This window comes from Podarcis raffonei, chromosome 3, assembly GCF_027172205.1.
Source record: "Podarcis raffonei isolate rPodRaf1 chromosome 3, rPodRaf1.pri, whole genome shotgun sequence".
Lineage (NCBI taxonomy): Eukaryota > Metazoa > Chordata > Lepidosauria > Squamata > Lacertidae > Podarcis > Podarcis raffonei.
This window is the reverse complement of record NC_070604.1, coordinates 5169290-5189580: the sequence shown is the minus strand read 5'-3', so window position 1 is coordinate 5189580 and position 20291 is coordinate 5169290. Positions and strand designations below refer to the sequence as shown.

The following is a 20291-nucleotide window of genomic DNA, read 5'->3' as shown; positions in this document are numbered from 1 at the left end:
TTTGGGAGTGGTGTGCAACCTATGTAACAAACAGTGCTTTTTTCTGGCAGAGCTCCGTGGTACACAGCACTGGCACCTTTATATATATGTAGGAAAAAAGCTGAAGGCTGATCGCTGGAGAATTGATGCTTTTGAATTGTGGTGCTGGGGGAGACTCTTGAGAGTCCCATGGACTGCAAGATCAAACCTATCCATTCTGAAGGAAATCAGCCCTGAGTGCTTACTGGAAGGACAGATCCTGAAGCTGAGGCTCCAATACTTTGGCCACTTCATGAGAAGAGAAGACTCCTTGGAAAAGACCCTGATGCTGGGAAAGATGGAGGGCACAAGGAGAAGGGGACGACAGAGGACGAGATGGTTGGACAGTGTTCTCGAAGCTACCAGCATGAGTTTGACCAAACTGCAGGAGGCAGTGGAAGACAGGAGTGCCTGGCGTGCTCTGGTCCATGGGGTCACAGGGAGTCGGACACGACTAAACGACTAAACAACAACAAGGAAAAAAGCACTAGTCACAAGTAATGCTTTCCATGGTTTGAAGTGTCTTAAATAAATTGTACTGCTTGTATTTCAGTTTCTTTGACTACTGTGGTATTATTTCCTTTTACTCAGTATCATCATAATCAATAGCTACTGTTTATTTTATGCAACTGATGCCCAGATTAGGATTTTAAAATTTTACTACCAATATTATGGTGGAAGGGACACGGGTGGCGCTGTGGGTTAAACCACAGAGCCTAGGGCTTGCCGATCAGAAGGTTGGCAGTTTGAATCCCTGCGATGGGGTGAGCTCCCGTTGCTCGGTCCCTGCTCCTGCCAACCTAGCAGTTCGAAAGCATGTCAAAGTGCAAGTAGATAAATAGGTACCGCTCCGGCGGGAAGGTAAATGGCGTTTCCGTCCACTGCTCTGGTTTGCCAGAAGCGGCTTAGTCATGCTGGCCACATGACCCAGAAGCTGTACGCCGGCTCCCTCGGCTAATAAAGCAAGTTGAGCACCGCAACCCCAGTGTCGTCCGCAACTGGACCTAATGGTCAGGGATCCCTTTACCTTTACCTTTGTTATGGTGGAAAGAGTTGAGTTAAATGCAGTATCTATGAAAAGAGGCACTAAATTATAGCATCTGGTTTCATTTTAGGGTCTGTCTGATCAACTCCAGGAGATTGCAGATTGGGTGTGAAGTCACTTGTCACTTTGCGTATTTATTTTATCAGTAAGCATTCTCTCAAATTATTTTGCTGCCAGGTTCTGAATACATTAGAAACACAAGCGTTGAGTGGGTAGTGCTGTAATGCGTGAATGTGCATAATATTAATACTAGTCCAGAAAAACATTTTGCTCTGGTTTTATTTTTGCAGTAAATTAAAGCCGATATAAACTGAAAAAAACAATGCATGGTCCAGTTATTTCACCAGAAACAGAAAACACCTTTGGGAAAATAGCTAAATATGTATAGTTCCTTCTGTACTTCAATGCTGAGCTTGCTGCGGCTCTCTGGGTAAATGAAAACTGCTCTCGCATGATGGCTCTTCAAAGGGAACCTAGAAGGAAACCAGACAAGATGTTTGAGTAGACAGAATTTAGTTGGTAGCCAAAGGAAGTTACACCACACATACCAAAATCTAAAGCGAGTTCAATATCTTTTTTGTAATCCCTTAAACCATTGTGATAAACAAGATCAGACTGTTATGTTTTTATGCAGGTTAGCTAGTGCTGAAGACTGTAAAGTGGATAGTTGCAGCAATGATAGATGGTTGATCTATTCAGAAAGTTCCAGAGCTGGGATTTTAAGCCATTGCCTCCAGACTTCTGCTAGTTTCCAACAATGAGTTCACTTCAAAAGACAAACCCAATTCAAAGTCAGCAAACAATTTGCAGAGGGATTTAGCTGCATTCTTCAAACTCCTTGTACAGGTGTCATCTCATTTTTTAAAAAGTGATTTGCCATTTCTGTCAGTTTCCTGCTGTACAAGATAACATGCAGAAGAGCTCTTCCTTTAAAAGTGGGCCAAAGGCAGTCTTCTGCCTAACTTTTTAAGCCTCCCTTGAGAAATTCAAAGATGTGGCCCTTTTCCACCTGTCTATGGGACATGTCTTTTTACTGAATCTTCAGCAAAAGATATCAGTTAGCTTGCACATTTGTGGAAAGAACATCAGTTGCCTGTCCAAGTCCATTAAAAATGGGAGTGAAACCAATTTAAAAATATTGCTTAAAAAAAATCACAGCTTCACAGTGATGAACATTCTGCTGTCCTGAATGTGCCATTTGCTGCTGGAGGGAGCTGTTTTAAAAACAAAACAAAAAAACCCCATATGTTAAATGTGACCGTGCATTTGCTAGTGATGTGCATTTTGGCTCTGAGAGGGAAAGGCTGAAGAGGAAAAGGAAAATGATTGAGAATTGGTTGCAGAGAGAACTGTGAGGTCGGAAGGATGAAGAGTTTTAAGTTGATGGCTGGGGTACAGAGGGAGTGCTATGCTCTCTAAGGTGCCGAGGCAGGAAAGGGAATTCAGGGAGACCTGTGGGGTGGGAAAACAAGGGGAAAGCAGAGGGGTGGGTGAGCTATGGGGTTCAGATGGGCTGGTGCCTACACTATGGAGTCCAGAGAAAGGATATAAAGGAGCTCTATGGGAGGTTAATAGAGAACAGGGTAATGGAAAATACTGTTATAATTGTAACACGAAAAGCTTTCCCATGGTTAATTTAGGAATGCAGGCTTCACACTAAAGTTCAGCTAGCCTAGAAATTGAAAGTGGAGACAATAGTGGAGGCCTTCCCCTTTATCTGTTTTTTTTTAAAAAAACTTTAATAAAAACTAATTGAAAAGAAAAAGAAAGCTAATCAAACAATCCCCGCACAATGAAGTCTAACAATAAAGGGGGAGGGGGAACTATCCTGTGAGATTTCTAAAACTCTGGGTTGAAGAAATTACAGCACAGCTCACAGCACATCCTTCTATGCCCTGGGAATCCCAAGTAGGCAAATGTGATCAGGAAAAGAGCGCTGCAAAGTGGAGCCATTTATTAAGAAACTGGAAGCAAACTTGATTGCTCTGGATGGACCAGAAAGAGACATTGGCACTGGCTATCTAATCGTGCTGATACCATGAAAGAAAAATGCTATTTTTATTCACTCGGTTGTATTATTCTGTCCTACCTCCCAATACACGGAGTCATCATAGCAGTTCTGATCAGGTGGTTGCTCCCAGAAAGGCAAATGTAGAATCAACCCTGCATTGGGGAAGGGGGAAACACAGCCGTAGTTAAAAACATCCCATAACAGATTTTATATAACAATAGTAAGATGGAATATTGGAGAAATGCCACAGAAACATCATTTGTCTATTATCTCATCAATTTGTGCCCCCAAAGTAAAATTTAGGCTTAACATTAGCTTTGCGTATTTTAATTCAACTTGAAGCAATAGAAAATTGAGGGGTCTTCTGTTTTCTTCCCAGTGCAATTACATTTCACACTAGGTTCTACACAGTAAAACAGACACACTTGTAAGGAGGTTTCCAGATTGTGGTTTAATATTGTAAATATGTCATTGGCAAGTGTTTGTTGTTGTTTTTCCCAAAAAACCTTGGGGTTTCCATGCACTCTGGAGCCAACTGATGCTTTGCAGGTAAGATTCACCTTCTGTTGTATGGGCAGGGCGGTCCATCCCCCTACCTGGCCGATCCTCTGACAACATCTCCCCAGGCAGGACTGTGCGATTGGCTGAGGTAAGCGGAGACCTCCAGGTATCCAGCCCGGGGAGGGAGAAGCCAGCCCGTACTACTGGGAGCTGCACTGGGATCTGGGGGGCTGTGTGTGACCATGCAAAAGGAGCTCCCCCATTTGATGTGGGAAGCGGTCATTCAGACCTGTTTCAAAGATCTTTCAAGCCTATCCAGACACACAGAGGCAGACACGTTTTAACATTTTTTACTTTTATTCTTCTTTCTCCTTAAATATTTTTAGTAGTCTTAAACTGTTTTTATTAATCGTTTTAACACTTCTTGCAAACTGCTTAGAGGTTTTATTACAACTGATCGACATATTAATGCTGTTAAATAGATAAATGGGGTGCAACTGTCCCACAACAAACACCCGTCTGAAAGCAGCCTCAGACGGCGCCGATAAGGGCCTGTATTTTACTGACCTGTAAAAGCTCCTCCTACCAAAGCACTTGCAATGGAGCATCCCAGAGCAGCAGCCTGCATACCAGTCGATAAACTGTAGGATGGGGAGATAAAATACATATTGCATCACCTTCACCCATGATGAGTGGAATTTGTTAGGTGTGTTCGAACTTCTTTGGGACATAAAACACATGTAGCTTTTTAAAAATAATGTGGGGTCCAATATTCAGTGGTCGCCTAGCTGCCAGTGTCGTCCTCTTTGCTGCCTCTTGACTTCTCCAATGCCCCTGCCTTCACTCCTTAAAGGGAGTGAAAGGCGGGATATCAAATCCAAACTCCTCCTCCTCCTCTTCTTCTTCTTCTTCTTCTTCTTCTTCTTCTTCTGGACATGGAGGAGGAGGCTCAATGTTCACTCCTTTTGTCTCCCCTTTCAGCAGGCAAGGCCCCAAAGAAGAAGAGTTTGGATTTGATTTCACTCCCCTTCAGGAGTCTCAAAGCGGCTAACATTTCCCTTCCTCCCCCACAACAAACACTCTGTGAGGCTGAGAGACTTCAGAGAAGTGTGACTAGCCCAAGGTCACCCAGCAGCTGCATGTGGAGGAGCAGGGAAGCGAACCTGGTTCACCAGATTACGAGTCTATCGCTCTTAACCACTACACCACGCTGCCTCTTCCCGCCAGCCAGGGAAGAAGGGGAGAGTGAAGATCTACAATGGAAACACGTGGGGCTGGAGAGGAATCAACTTTACCAGATAGTTGAAATGGTAAGGCCATTGGGGTGGAGGAGAAGAAGCCTATTTTGAATCATGCCAGGTAGGTGCAGAGCCCAGGAGACCCCAAAGGGCAACCCCAAAGATTTGCTCCCTAGGAGTTGGAGGGGACCAGCATGCTTCGGATTTGCCAAGAGCATAGCTGTCAACTTTCAGATTTGAAAATAAGGGATCAGCAGCCTTGAAAATAAGGGATCAACAGCCAAAACAAGGGATCAGCAGCCTCACCTATCTATGGGACAGTCTACGGTTCTCAGGGACAGTCCATGCCACGGTAATCCCCCCAGGCTACAAATTAATTTACACCAGGCTTTTGTTGTTGTTGTTTAGTCATTTAGTCGTGTTCAACTCTTCATGACCCCCTGGACCAGAGCACGCCAGGCACTCCTGTCTTCCACTGCCTCCCGCAGTTTGGTCAAACTCATGCTGGTAGCTTTGAGATCGCCACCCGCCATTTTAATCAACCAGCTCCTTTCCTTTCCCCCATAACAGTCAATCGAAGGAGCCTCCAAAACAAATCCAAAAGCCTCCCCTCGCATGAGATCGCTGCCCGCCATTGTACTCAACCAGCCGCTCCTTCTCTTCCCCCATGTGCCCCTGCTCCTGACAGACCTTATCCCCGGCAAGGGTGAGTGGGCTGTTGATGTATCCATCCGATTCCGAGCACAGGTACGTTCTGAGCCCATCTGAGCCAAAGGCCCAAAGGCAGAAAGCCCAGCCAGCAGCCAAACGAAGCCTCAAGCGGTGGTTCCCACAGCGCAGCGACCCGGCAAAGGGATACAGCAGCAAGGAAACCACACTGCTGGGAAGCGCTGAGCAAGGGCGAGTCCCCAGGCAAAGCGAACGATTTTATCGGCACAAGGCATGCAAGCTCCACCCCCCCCCAGTCATTTGCAGACTCCTTATTGGTGAGCAACGCAGCCGAGCAACACAGTTGGAGCCTCCCTCCTCCCTGGCCTGCAGGGAGGGAGGGAGAGGAGCTGCTTCCTTTGAAATCTGGGAAATTTACGGCATATCTAACAATCCGGGATAGCAGGGGGAAACGGCGCTGGAATAAGGGAGTTTCCCGCCAAATAAGGGAAGGTTGACAGCTATGCCAAGAGGGCGCTTTAGAGGTGGCATTGGGGGGGGGGGCTGCCAAGGAGGCGGCAGCGCAATGCACTCCTTGGAGGCCAGACCTGCGGCCCCTATGTACCCTGCCACCCAAGGCAGTCTCCGCATGGGTGGTGTGATCCTGCCTATAAGGAGGGAAGAGGGAGAAGCCGCCCAACCTGTAGAAAGCCCAAGTACTCTATGTGATCTGTGAAAGGGAGAACGGAGCATATTAGTGGAGTATAATTTACTTTACAAGATGTTGACATTTTCTTGAAGGATCCATTTCCCCTCACTCAGCTAATAAATGACTCTTCCTCTATGGACAGGCACCCTCTTGACGCTAATGGGCAGCCAGCTTCTATGCTGTCTAAGGCAACAGGGACAGAATGTCGACATTTCTCCCACCCACAGGATGACCCTGCTGACTGGATAGGCCCCATCTAGTGTGTCCTAGGAACCTTTGCACTTTCCTATCCGAGACACAGGTGTTTCTAACAGATTGAGGCTAACAGATTGAAGTTGAATCCTGACAAGACAGAAGTGCTGTTTTGGGGGGAAAGGTGGGCAGGTGTGGGGGACTCCCTGGTCCTGAATGGGGTAACTGTGCCCCTGAAGGACCAGGTGCGCAGCCTGGGAGTCATTTTGGAGTCACAGCTGTCCATGGAAGCGCAGGTCAATTCTGTGTCCAGGGCAGCTGTTTACCAGCTCCACCTGGTACGCAGGCTGAGACCCTATCTGCCCGCAGACTGTCTCGCCAGAGTGGTGCATGCTCTGGTTATCTCCTGCTTGGACTACTGCAACGCGCTCTACGTGGGGCTACCTTTGAAGGTGACTCGGATACTACAACTAATCCAGAATGCGGCAGCTAGACTGGTGACTGGGAGCGGCTGCCGAGACTACATAACACCGGTCTTGAAAGACCTACATGGGCTCCCAGTCCGTTTCCGAACACAATTCAAAGTGTTGGTGCTCACCTTTAAAGCCCTAAACGGCCTCGGTCCAATATACCTGAAGGAGCGTTTCCACCCCCATCGTTCTACCCGGACACTGAGGTCTAGCGCCAAGGGCCTTCTGGTGGTTCCCTCACTGCGAGAAGCCAAGTTACAGGGAACCAGGCAGAGGGCCTTCTCGGTAGTGGCACCCGCCCTGTGGAATGCCCTCCCACCAGATGTCAAAGAGAAAAACAACTACCAGAAGACATCTGAAGGCAGCCCTGTTTAGGGAAGCTTTTAATGTTTGATGGACTATAGTATTTTAATATTCAGTTGGAAGCCACCAAAGTGGCTGGGGAAACCCACTTATAAATGATAAATTATTATTATTAGTATTATTATTCTTGTTGCGGTTATTAAATTTCAATCCTGCCTTTCTTCCTAAAGGAACCCATGACAGAAAAAACACCAGTAACAAAACAATACAAATAACTTTTTTTAAAAAAAAATAAAAATATTTTGAAACAATAAAAGCATCTAAAAATATGTGGTGCTAATTCAGGGAGGGAATGAAGTCAGCATGGGGCAGAAGTTCAGTTCAGTTTGCAGTTTAGAGCAAACTTAACTACTTTTTCACTTATTGAAATAATACACAAACTGAAATGCAGTAATTCTTTTAAATTTACATTTCAAAGTTCTCCAGCCAAATAATATATTAGGAGAAAGTGCACATAAGAATTCATATACTGGTGAGCAATTTTCATAAGGACTTTAAAATGAGTAAATCGTAAAGTGATGTGGAATGTAGCGAGCAGATCTTAAGATTGGGGGGAATGAGAAAATGAGAGAAAGTGGAACTGAAACTATGTTGGCCTTGTGGTCTGTTGAGATTCCTGCATTGCAGGGGGTTGGACTAGATGACTCTGGGGTTCCCTTCCGACTCTACAATTCTATGATTCGAATCTGTGCTCTAGATTAGATCTGTGCTCTAACACTGCTCCCACTGCAAAGCGACTGCATCCCAAGAAGGAAATCTAAAAGCAACATTTCATACATTGGCCATTTTTGTCACCTGTCAAAACTTAGTTTACAACCAATTAAAACATGTTATTTTACTAGCAGATACGACCTGATTCTATGCAACTCACTTGTTCTCGACTTGTAAAGCAGCTGCAATGATACTTGCAATGCCTCCCAAAAGGCCAGGTAAGCCATGCAGGTTATGGACTCCACAGGTGTCTTGAATCTTCAGCTTTGAGGCAAAGAAAGGCTGTAAGGAAACAAAAGGTTATTTCCAAGTCACTGTAAAACAGGGTATCTAGAAAGGATGTTGTTCTTCCTTGCTTTCACAGGTTGTCTTACATGATCGAAGAGCAAATTTGCACAACATAAAATGACACCACTGTATCCTGCAATATAATCTACATTTTGGAAAGGTCTCCCTCGGGAGGCTGTGGACTCTCCTTCCTTGAAGGTTTTTAAGCAGAGGCTGGATGGCCTGAGATCATGGATGCTATAGCTGAGATTCCTGCATTGCAGGGGGTCAGACTAGATGATTCTTGACGTCCCTTCCTATTCTGTGATTTATTGATCATCTCAAAAATATTTCCCTAGAGAGGATACAACATAGTAACATCTTTGGACAACTGAATTTGAGGCTGTGACCATGCAAGGGAGAAGAAGAAAAAGAAGAAGAAGAAGAAGAAGAAGAAGAAGAAGAAGAAGAAGAAGAAGAGTAGTAGTAGTAGTAGTAGTAGTAGTAGTAGTTTGGATTTGATATCCCGCTTTAGCACTACCCGAGGGAGTCTCAAAGTGGCTCACAATCTCCTTTCCCTTCCTCCCCCATAACAAACACTCTGTGAGGTGAGTGGGGCTGAGAGACTTCAGAGGAGTAATGGTGGAATGGGAAGCTGTTTCTGGCTTTAGTAAGACTACTGACTCAGAATCCAACACAATTTTCCTTGCCACCCGACGGGACAAGTCTCCCCATATGGTAAGAAAAAACAGTTGCACACCTCTATGTTGGCAATAGGGCAAATTCCCAGTATGACCGGTGTTATGTACTGAAGTTCTCTCCCTGGGCCAGCAGGGGGATACTGTAGATAGTTCAGGTCGACATATGCAAATAAGGGATCGAAAGTGACGTTCAGTGATTGGATAGTTACAGAAAATGGTTACTGTTACGTTCTAGTGGAGCTCTATATAAGCAGGCTGGCTGAACCCTTCAGTTCAGTTCTGTTCTGGCCTGTGAATAAACAAGAGCTGTTTGAAGAATCGCTGTGTTGTCTGATATGTTCACCCACAACTTAACACTGGCGACGAAGGTGGGATGGATAGACAACAGAGCACAGCCAGATGCAGCCACCCTCTGAGCGGAGCTGAATCACTGAGCTGAAACACCGAGCAAAATCACTGAACGTCATTTTCGATCCCTTATTTGCATATGTCCACCTGAACTATCTACAGTATCCTCCCGCTGGCCCAGGGAGAGAACTTCAGTACATAACACCCCTCCCCACCGAGATAAGGTGTTAGTTACAATCGTAACAACCGGGGTAACGTTTTTCTTTCCCGCTCCAAATGTGGAATCAGTCTGACAAAAACGGTCTCCAGCCATTCAAAAGAATGTGACAGAGCTCAAATTGTGTAAGGGCACCAGACAGAGGCATGAACTCCCATTGCTGCCAGGTGCTGAATGGTGTGATGCTCAGCAGAGACGCCGGCCTGCTCAAGAGCAATGGAATAGGACATTCACTCAACAGCAACCATAATCTTTAATTGCGGCAGGCCCTGATGTACCAAAGGAAATTTATCTAGATACCAGAATAAGTCAGGATTATATTGAAATTTCCCATTACTCCCTTTCATTGGCTTTGAAAACGCACTCAGAAAGGAGCAGAATCCTGGCAACATGAGCCATGGCAATAACTGTTAAGTAAACTAACAAGCACAGCTTCGATTTTGGCCTACTCAGTGCAGTGTGCAAATTCTCTTATCAAAGGTAGGACAAATCTAAAAAGAACAAAGTAGCACTCACCGTCAAGTATTTGAATCCAGCAACTGAGATGAATCCAGCTGTGCTGCCAATGACCATTGCACCGAACGGTAAGATGTTCAGGTCGGCACAGGAACCCACAGCAACTCCTCCTGCCAAGGTAGCATTTTGAATGTGTACCTGTGTGGGGCACAACATATTAACACGTTATATTACACCAGTAAAACCAAGAGACTGTTTGCCTTTCCTGTAATTGACTAGTAGTGCATGATAGTTGCAAAGGAATTTGCAAAGATGGCGTTCGAAAAGCAGTTGAAGACAATTGAGCTAAAGCTGGACTTGGCATCCTCACGTGACCAGGGGCACATTTCACTTAAGCACGGAGTGGCCCAGAACGCAACCTTCATGTAAGTGGGGAGTCGCCTGTAATGCAGAAATTAGATGTCACCAGCAGGCTAACCAGAATTGCATTCTGGCTGAAAGTAGTTCACAGAGTTATCCTCTTTCCCTTACCCATACCACTAGCCCCACAAATTGGTCTTTTCACTGTAGCTGGTGACTTAAAACTAGAGGTGGAGGAGAAATTAGATCCAGTTTGCATTTAAAGGTGAACCAATTTACACATTGTAAGAAAATATGTGACTAGAAACAGTCATCCTTCGGAAAGTTTGCACTTCTCTGAATTTTGAACTGCAGTTCTTTATCCAAGTGATGTGTACAGAAATACACAAAAATGTGCATACAAATGAATACATTAGTGAAAATGGCATGGGAAATGCATCACATTAGAGGAAATTGCTTTGCAAAATGAGTAATAAGACAAAATTGCAAACAAAAATGTGTATATTGGGAGAAAATTGCATTAAAATGCTGGTGAATTTTCATGAGGACTAAATATATATATATTACAAAGTGATGTGGAAATGTGGAGAACTGAATTTAAGAGTGTAAAAATGAGAAATGGAAAGAAAGCAAAATGGACACATTTTGCAATCCCTACATACAATTAATTACCTTTTCAACAAAGGGTCTTCCTGATTGATGTTTATTGTAGGATGAGTGCTCCTTGTGGACACAGGTTTTTCAAAGTGTCCACATGATGGCATTGACGGCAAAATCCTAGTCTGTATCGTCTCCCTGCCCCATTTAATCTGGATTTGTCCTATCTTGTAAAAATCTGGTATGTTTTTAAAAAGGCGATTGCCAACATGTTCTGCAAAGTCTGTCAGATAGGAACAGCCCCAGAAGACATAAACCTTTATGAAGTCTATAAAAATTCATTCTAGCCAAAGCAAAGCAATCCCTGATTTGGGTGGCTCTGAGGCAACAACTGTATACTGACATTCTGAGAAACCCAACTGAATCCATACTAGTGATAAGGAAGAAATTTGGTTCTCCAAATTTTGTGATGCAGTCCTCCAACCCAAAAAAATATGTGGTGAACTGAATTTAGAGAGTAGAGAAATGAGAAACCCCTACATAAATGAGTGGTTGTTAACCGTGATGCATCATTTTCAAGACAAAGCTTACCATGTCAAGTTTGCCTCTGCCTTCCACCAGGATAGAGGTGGCAAATGCTGTGAGTGTGCCAGCTGCCAAAGCAAAGTATGTGTTGATGATCGCTCTTTGCTGGGCATCTGCTGTTGCTGCAACTGCTGAGTTAAAACTGGGCCAAAATAGCCAGAGGAAAAGGGTACCTATATAAATAATGTTTTTTAAAAACAAAAAAATGCAGAATGTCATTAATTAATCTCCTCTGGTCTTCTTTGAAGGACATTGGAAGCTGGTCAGACCTAGATAGCTCCCTGTATTATCAGCTCTGATGACTCCCAGTATGGCTCCCCTTTATGACATACACAGCCCAACAAGACAATGACAAAAATCCACCAGCAGCATACTAATCAATATGGCTAACCTGATCCAAAACACCCACCCACTCACACATGAAAACAAAGACCACCACAGCCAACCACAAATGAACAGCCACACCCTAGGCCAACCCCAACTTCTCTCACCACCAAAGGAACACAAGTGAACAGCAGAGAACTTGCACAAGCAGCGCTGACACAAAACCCCACATATATTAAGTAAAATAGAAACATCACCACCCGACCCCACCCCCACTCATCTTTCCCCCCTCCACCTCTTTCCCCCTATTCTTCCTAATGTCTCAACAAATGAAAGTGATTCGTAAAAAAACAAAAACAAAACATTACATGGGGGGGAATACGAGAGAGAGACATTGCACATACCTTTGTAAATCAAGAAAATCTTTCATAAAAATACATTTAAAAAAAGAAGAAAAGAAAACTCTGATGACTCCCAAAAGTCTCAGGGAGAGATCTTCCCCATCCTCTATCGCCTGATCCTCTTAACCAGTGATTCTGGGAATGGAACCTTCCTATACTTTTCTTCCCTCCAATTATCATACACTTGGTCCAATGTGACCACCTGAACTATCATTGCACTGGTACACCAATACTGGTGTTCCATCATGCCTGGGAAATTGTGTCAGGGCAGCACTTAGGACTTCATCCAGAACACTTAGTGGCTTAGTACAGCTGTATACCTTAGAAACATGCCACAAGTCCACATCCCTTGGAGAAGTGAGACAACTGTTTCTATCAATCCAAAAGCTGGAATTAAAAGTGCCTAATATCTGAGGCATCAGGCCCTCATGGTTCTTTCATACAGACCTAATTACCTGAGAGTCCTGGCATAACTGGTTCAGAACCCTTGACCATGCAGTAATGCCAGGCAAGGCATCATATGATAAATAGCTTTTGAAAAGAGCTTTTGTTGGCCACCCTCATGGTATGATATGTTTCTTCTCCACAGTATCATGTAAATTGACTCATAATAGAAAGAAGCCTCGTACTCACCAATCATAGCAAACATGTCGGAATTGTAAACAGAACCTTCATTTTTATGTCCATTTTTCAAAGCAGGGCGGTATATGACCCAAGCTACTGCCAGCCCAAAATAGGCTCCGAAAGCATGAATAGTCATGGATGCACCAGTATCAGTGGCCTGCAAAATAGCATAATTAGTTGCAACAATTAATTGTTAATCCTAACCATGTAGTATGCTGAACTGCTGTCTTAAAGCCAAGCAACAACTGCCATCATAAGAGGGTGAAAACTTCAGATAACTATGACTGTGAATACGTGGGAGTCTTCCAAATGAATCCTTTCCATTTCAAGTTTCTGGTGCCAATGCACAAGTATGCAAGGCTCCCTCCCTCCCTCCTTGTCCGTAGACAATGTCTGGTGGCTAGATACAAGAGTTGGGGAGGTTGGTTGGCTTGCTGAGATGCATCCCTATACTCCTCTCTCCTAAAGCTGGAGGAGAAACAGCTGTTAGGTTTATTACTATTACTACTACTATTATCAGGCTTTTGGAGTTAGAAACTGATGGGCAGATAGAGATGGGTGAGGAAAATGCACCATTTTCTTTCTAAGGAGGAAGTGTGTTTTGCCAGCCCCAGCAAGCCAGGTCAACATTGGCACATGCAAGGTGCAGGGCTGTGATTTTGCCTGCATGGTGTGATTTCAGCCATGTAAAAGTGGACAGGATCAAAACGTAAAAGTGAGCGTGGCAAGAATGTCAGCTCTCAGGACTGCCTTCCAGAGGGGTTTTCCATGCAACACTATTTCAAATCATTTTTAACATTCATTATTCATTATATTCTCTCTCTCTCTTTAAAGGACAGATTGCGGGGGATCTTTTGGCATGGCAGCATCAATGCAAGGTTCCTGAAGGAGCGATCATTAAATGACAGTCAAATGTTGCTGTTCTTCTTGAATTCAGGGGCAGCTGATGTGTTGGGGTGGAGCTGCCTTCCTGACCCTGGAGTCACCCCAACCCACTAGACACCACTGCACGAATTAAGCTTCAACGCAGATGAAACAGAGCAAGTGTAAGCACAAAGCCTTGAGGCACATCAAACTAAACAGAGATAGGATATGTTTCCACTATAAAGTACGGGCAGAATATACCGCATTTTTCGCTCCATAAGATGCACCCAACCATAAGACGCACCTAGTTTTTAGAGGGGGAAAAGCAAGAAAAATATATTCTGCGCAGAGAATGTAAGCAGCTCTCGCTTTTCTTGCTTTAAACCCTTCTGTCCCTCCTCCCGCTTCGCTAAGAAGCCAGCAGAGCAAGAGCGATAGCTGCGCAGCGCCTCTTCTTCTGCTGGCTTCCCAGCAAAGTGGGATGAGGGACGAAAGGGAGCCCTTACAAGGGAGCACTGAGCAGAGCCTGGCAGCGGCTCTTGCTGGCTTTTCTGGGAGGTGTGGGAAGAGACAGAGGGCAGCCCGTCAGTCCCTTCTCCCTCCTTGGGGAAAAGCCAGCAAGAGCCACACACACGCTCCGCACGGCTCTTTAAAGGGAGCGCTGAGCAGAGCCCCCCCGCCTGCATTCACTCCATAAGACGCACACACATTTCCCCTTACTTTTTAGGAGGGAAAAAGTGTGTCTTATGGAGCGAAAAATATGGTAAGTGAACAATTTTTCTCGCTTCATATATGTCACAGAAAATTCCTACCTGTAATACTGACACGACGAGGTGTTCGTTGCAGGCAAAGATGGTGATTTCAAAAATGGCCATGATCAGCATCTGGATAGGACTTGTTCTCCCCAGGACAGCTCCAAAGGAAATCAGGACAGCTGCTGTGCTGAAGTCTGCATTGATCATGCTTTCAATTGGAAGGGAATGTGGAGAATAAAAACAAAGTCAGGTGTGACGTCACAGGTGTATGAAGGTTCAGAGACCAGGATGAAGTGGCGTGATGATGCTATCGTATGCCTAAGCAGATGTGGCTTTGAAAGCTGTATGGGGACTGTATGAAAGATCTCAGCTACCAGTTACACCCTTCATGGTTTTTTAAATGTGCACTTAAGTTTATGGCCATTTTTAGTTTGAAGAACAAGCAGTCATGGTCCTCTAGTGCAGAATATACTCCCAGTCTGCATCAGGAGCAGATTCCAGAGCAGGGCCCAACAGCTCCTAGTGCTTCAAAAAAATAAAAAATGGCCTCCAGGTAAACTCTAAAACAACAACAGTACTAGGAACAATCTATGGTGTCAACATCCTGAGGGCCAACCCAGATATTAAAAGTACCACATAAGACTGCTCCCACTCAGTGTTTCTTGTCCATCTTTTTCTTCTTTACAAAACAGCACAACCAGACATCATTGTTAGGGCATCTCCTTGCACTTGCAGCTCACAATGTTGGCTGCTAATGTCAGGGAGAACCATTTTCCCTTCCTATTCTGTGTAACAAGGAGATGAGAGGGAGAAAAGACAAGGGTCAGTGTATGCATCCCTTAGAACATCTAGTTTGGACCCGAACCATTTGAAGGAATAAATGCAATTAATTTGAAAAAATAGCCTGATGCTTATTGAATCGATCACTGAATTGAGATGCCGAGGCCTTGCCCAGACAACCCTACAAAAATGTACTTTAACCTCATATTTCCCCCTTGGTTCGATCCTCTTACAAATTCCTTTCTGGGACCATGGCAGGAAAAAGACCAGGAGAATGCCTGGCTGAGTTTGTCTTCTGTTTCTTTTGTCTCAGGTAAAAAGTGGGGAGCGGAAATGCATCCAGCTTTTTGCACTCATGGGGAATGCACATCACAACATTGCAGCAGGAAAGTGCAGGAAATGGTGTGCGCATGAGAGATGAGGTTTTGCCACTTGCCAGTAGCAATGTCACAGGCAGACCTGTCTCTAATAGGTGCCTATGACATTTATAGCAGTGGAGCTGCTGGCGGCAAATTGTATTTCGTTAACGATAACCCTCTGCATTTTGACACTGGGAAAATGCACTGAGCAAAGATGCAAAGAACTCATTTGCAAGAGCACCACCTTGAGGGAAGATACATTAATTCATTGCAGCAGCTGACTATGAGCTGTGTAGTTTTGCATGAAAATTGCAATAAGGTGGAGAGGCTCTATGAATTGTGTTAAAATATATGCTCCAAGTGAAACTCATTTTAATTGTATTTGCTTCGTTTTAAACTTTCATATAAGTGTAAGAGTCTTATTTATTGACTTCATGACTTTTACAATATACTTAACAATGCTATTGGGAGGGTGGTTGTGATGATGATGATGATGATGATGATGATGATAATAATAATAATAATAATAATAATAATAATAATAATAATACCCTGCCCATCTGGCTGGGTTTCTCCAGCCACTATGGGGAAATGATAGTAACTAAGCAGTTCTATTGAAATCAATTTTTGCTGGATTTTATTTCTGCATAAAATTCAATTCTAGTACCAGATGGGTAAAGGTGGCTTTGGAAGTCCCATTGAAACTTCAAAAAGAGGATGCATGGGTGAGCCTGATTTTATTTTATTTTTTGTCCAAACTAAATGTTAAAAGTGAAGGGAAAAGAAAAGAAGGGAATATAAACATTATTCAACTCATCCACCCCAATATAACACCCAGCAATACTACTTTCTAGAAACCAACATTACATTCAGCCTTCAAATCCAAGGTAAGCCTGATTCCTAGATGCATATTTGGCTCACTGGCCAGATTGTGCATTCGGCCACCATTCTGGCAGTTCCCAGAAGCATGGAAAAGAGGCTGCATAGCTCAGAATCACTTCCCAGAAGTGTTGGGCTGACCCGTCTCCTCATTTTCAGAGGACCATGAAACGGGGCAGAGGGGTTTTCCAGCCTTCTGTCAGGGAGGGGCATTGATAGGAAAGAATCCCAAGAGTCTTGTGATGCCTTAAAGCCTAACAAATGTATTCCAACACAAAGTTTATTCATGTAGAACCCTCTTCATCAGATGCATAAACTGGTATTTTATTTTGGCACATTTATTTATTTAGGCTATTGCTGTACTGCCTTTGATAATGCACATAAGTGAAATTTATTCAAAAGAAAATAACTACAAAACAGCAAAGACAACAGCAAGGCAACAAAAATAGTTAAAATACCAGAATGCCCTATACAATATCAGAGGGATATTAAACAAACAGGAGAATGGGAGAATGTTTTTGTTTTTGCATTTTTTATTCTCCAGTTTTGCTTCATGCCCAAAAGATAAGAGTAAGCAGCAACAGTGTTTTTTTGGGGGGCTCACCTTCTCCTTTCCCCCGGCATGCCTTTTCTGTGATGGGACAGGGACAGGCTTCTAATGTTTAATGTTTGGGCAAGTTGACGTGGGAGACAGCATTGGTTTAAGCATGGACACCTGATCGGATGAAGTGAGCTTTAGTTTTCGAGTTTGCAAAAGCTCGCAGCACAATCCTATTTTCAGCCTTTAAGGAGCCACGGGACTCTTTTATGAATTCCTGTGGGCTTTCCAGTGACAGGGGTGTCTGTTAAGTGACAGGGGCTTCTCAGGATACCCCCCCTTACCTGCCAATGTTGATGTGGATTTCATTTGAGTGCATATGCCAGAATCCTTGCAGCAGGATGCCCCACTGGAGACCCAAGGCTGCAACGAGGAAGTTTATGCCAACACTGCTAAAGCCGTATTTCTTCAGGAAAGTCATCAGGAAACCAAACCCAACAAATATCATCACATGAACATCCTGAAAGACTGGAAGGAAAAGGAAGACAATGTGTTGGGCCTATGATGGGTTGCACAAATTGAAAGCTAATAATGGCCACCATGAAGAACCCTCTCTTTTCCCACAGAGCATATTTTTAAAACAAGTGCAGTCAATCATTTCTGAGAAAGCAGGTTCTCCTTCCTGGAGAGCACGTGTTGCGGTAGGGGCAACCAAGACACCCCTCTGTTGCTTGGCGGGTTAGTATAGATGGCTACGATTCTGATTGGGAACCCCTCAGTCGTTGGAGAGAATTTGGTGTAGCAATTTTATGATTGACTGATGAGGAGCTATTTATTCCCTGCACGCATCGTTGAGCTCCCTCTTTTCGCTGCGCACATTGGATCACCCGCCCACCCTTCCATATTTAGGGCTGTTCGCATTGACCTTGCTATGCGTATCATGGGGTCATCTGCCTTGGGGGCAGGGGCCTGGTAGGAATTTTGCCATTTGGCTGATTGGCTGGTCCCATTTGGTTTTTGCCTACTGCGTAGCAAATCATCACAACTTGTAAGGTTGCGGTTAGACATTGGTGGAGGGGGTACAGTTGGCTGTGCCAGCCCACCCCCCAATGCTGCTGCTGCAAGGGTATTCCGTTAAAGGAATCCAGGGGCTCTCCATGCTCTTGTCCAAACACCTGTCAAGGGGCTAGGGCCACGCAAGAGCCCCTGGGAGCATTTGGGGAGAGGTGAGAGCCTGGCGCCCGGCTCTATGCTCTCCCCAAAATTGTTTTCCCTTACTGACTTTCGCAGGCTTGCGGATGTCAGTTTTGTTCCTACCTCTAGGCTGGAACAGATAGTTGTGGAGCAATGCCTAAGCAACCACTCACATGCTGTAATCAATAAAGTTGTGGCCAAAAATTATCCCCAAAACCTTTAACAAAAATTTTGTGTGAATTGTGTCTTTATCTGAGGGTGGTTATGGGGTCCTCAACAAGCAACAGGCACATGGGTAGAATATTCTCAAATATGGAAAATAAATCCCCAAACTCAGGAGTGTAACAAGGTGCATATTTCTGGGAATATATTGCAATATATTTTATAAAAAGAATTAACAGATATATATTTAAAAATAACAGTTGCGTTGATATGTTTAAAATTCCACCTACTGTATTTTTTGCTCTATAAGACTCACTTTTTCCTTCCTAAAAAGTAAGGGGAAATGTGTGTGCATCTTATGGAGCGAATGCAGGCTACGCAGCTATCCCAGAAGCCAGAACAGCAAGAGGGATTGCTGCTTTCACTGTGCAGCGATCTCTCTTGCTGTTCTGGCTTCTGAGATTCAGAATATTTTTTTTCTTGTTTTCCTCCTCCAAAAACTAGGTGCGTCTTGTGGTCTGGTGCGTCTTATAGAGTGAAAAATACGGTATTTTCTTTTTGAGGATGGGAGTGGGGGACCTGATCCTTCCACGGCTGTTTGTGACCTTACGTAAGGGTATGTGGTCTCCAAAACTTTTCAAACAGAGCTGAGGAATTGATTAATTGTAATTAATTAATTAAACAAGTTTACATATTATAACTTGTGAAATGGCTGAGCGCTACATGAGTACTTGGTACCTTTGTAATAACACTTATTTTATGCCACCTTAAATAAACAGACACTTTAGCAAATTAATCCTGGTTTAATTGTTTATGGGACAGACCATCCTTAAAATTAACTCAGTTGAATGCATATCTACTGAATCCTATTTAAAGGCTGCATGATGAACTGCAGTAACATGACAAAAGCTATGTGTGGCTAAGGGACAGTAAGTTTCTTTCAGCATCAGTTAAAGCCCCCAAACCCAGTGACTCCGTAGTTTCAGGAGGAAAAGTGCTCAAGCCAAAGGGTTAGAAGATAGTCATTCCTATATTGCCTGGCTGTTTTAATCGAGCATTCAGCCCTTGGGGTGTGAGAGCAGGCAGGAAAACGAGATAGGAGTTCAAAATGGTAAATGAGAATCCTCTGTGTCGTCTCCGAAGCCAGAAGATTTCAGATGCACAAGGCCTAAGACACTTTGAATCCCCAAATTCTGCAAAGCAGTTAGATGGACAGAAACAAAACTTTAAATGACAACTTTGATGGGTGCAGCAGGAACAGGAGTCTCACATTATCACCACAAAAGTCTGCTTTCTGGAAACAACGTGCGGCAGAAGTGAGAGAGAGCCTTCAGCACCTTTACGGCCATTTGATATGCTACTAGTTTAAGGCATACAACCAGGAGACAAACCAAGAAGCTCTACAAAGTTAGCAGATGAGTCTGTACTTGTGCACCATGGTGCAGCAATGCAAATAGCACCTCGCTGTACCAGAAAGCAAGTTTACGAACCAACAAAGCAGGCTTCTTCAAGAACTTGATGAGACGGGCAGTATACAAAGGTAAGAAATAGAAAACACTCACGTGGGTATACTTGTCTCCTGTCCACTGTGTCATATTTTACAAATACTCCAAATAAACTTATAATGACCACCTCCAAGAAAATGGCAAGTATGGGGAATTTGATCCTCATGGTTGTGAAGGAAGATGGATCTGTGTTGGCCAGCCTTGCAGCAGTCTGCAGACGAGTGATAATGAGAGAGAGAGGCTCAATGTTTATATTCCTTTGGGTTACAACAGAATGACATGGCAAAAACTTGCCCTTGCCCATGTCAAGCTCACTGAAAGGAGGACTTCACAAAAGTCTCCTGTCTCAGACTTTACAATTATTGTTATTTTTATATGCTGCTCTTCCAAAAAAAAAAAAAATATTCTGTGGGATATATAGGCTTGTAACCAAAGTAGCACTAAGTCGTGGCAAGGATGGAAATGTCAT

General features: G+C 44.0%; 1 protein-coding gene across 1 annotated transcript; it reads right to left on the bottom strand.

Annotated features, from left to right (window-relative positions):
• Positions 1-1324: 1324 nt before the first annotated feature.
• Positions 1325-20055, bottom strand: RHAG (Rh associated glycoprotein). The gene is made up of 10 exons (XM_053380423.1): positions 19880-20055; positions 17306-17489; positions 14463-14613; positions 12796-12943; positions 11444-11610; positions 9956-10093; positions 8067-8188; positions 4143-4216; positions 3153-3226; positions 1325-1536 (listed from the first exon to the last, which is right to left on the bottom strand). The coding sequence occupies exons 1-10, from the start codon at positions 19986-19988 to the stop codon at positions 1465-1467; spliced, it is 1239 nt and encodes a 412-aa protein (XP_053236398.1). The 5' UTR covers positions 19989-20055; the 3' UTR covers positions 1325-1464.
• Positions 20056-20291: the final 236 nt, after the last annotated feature.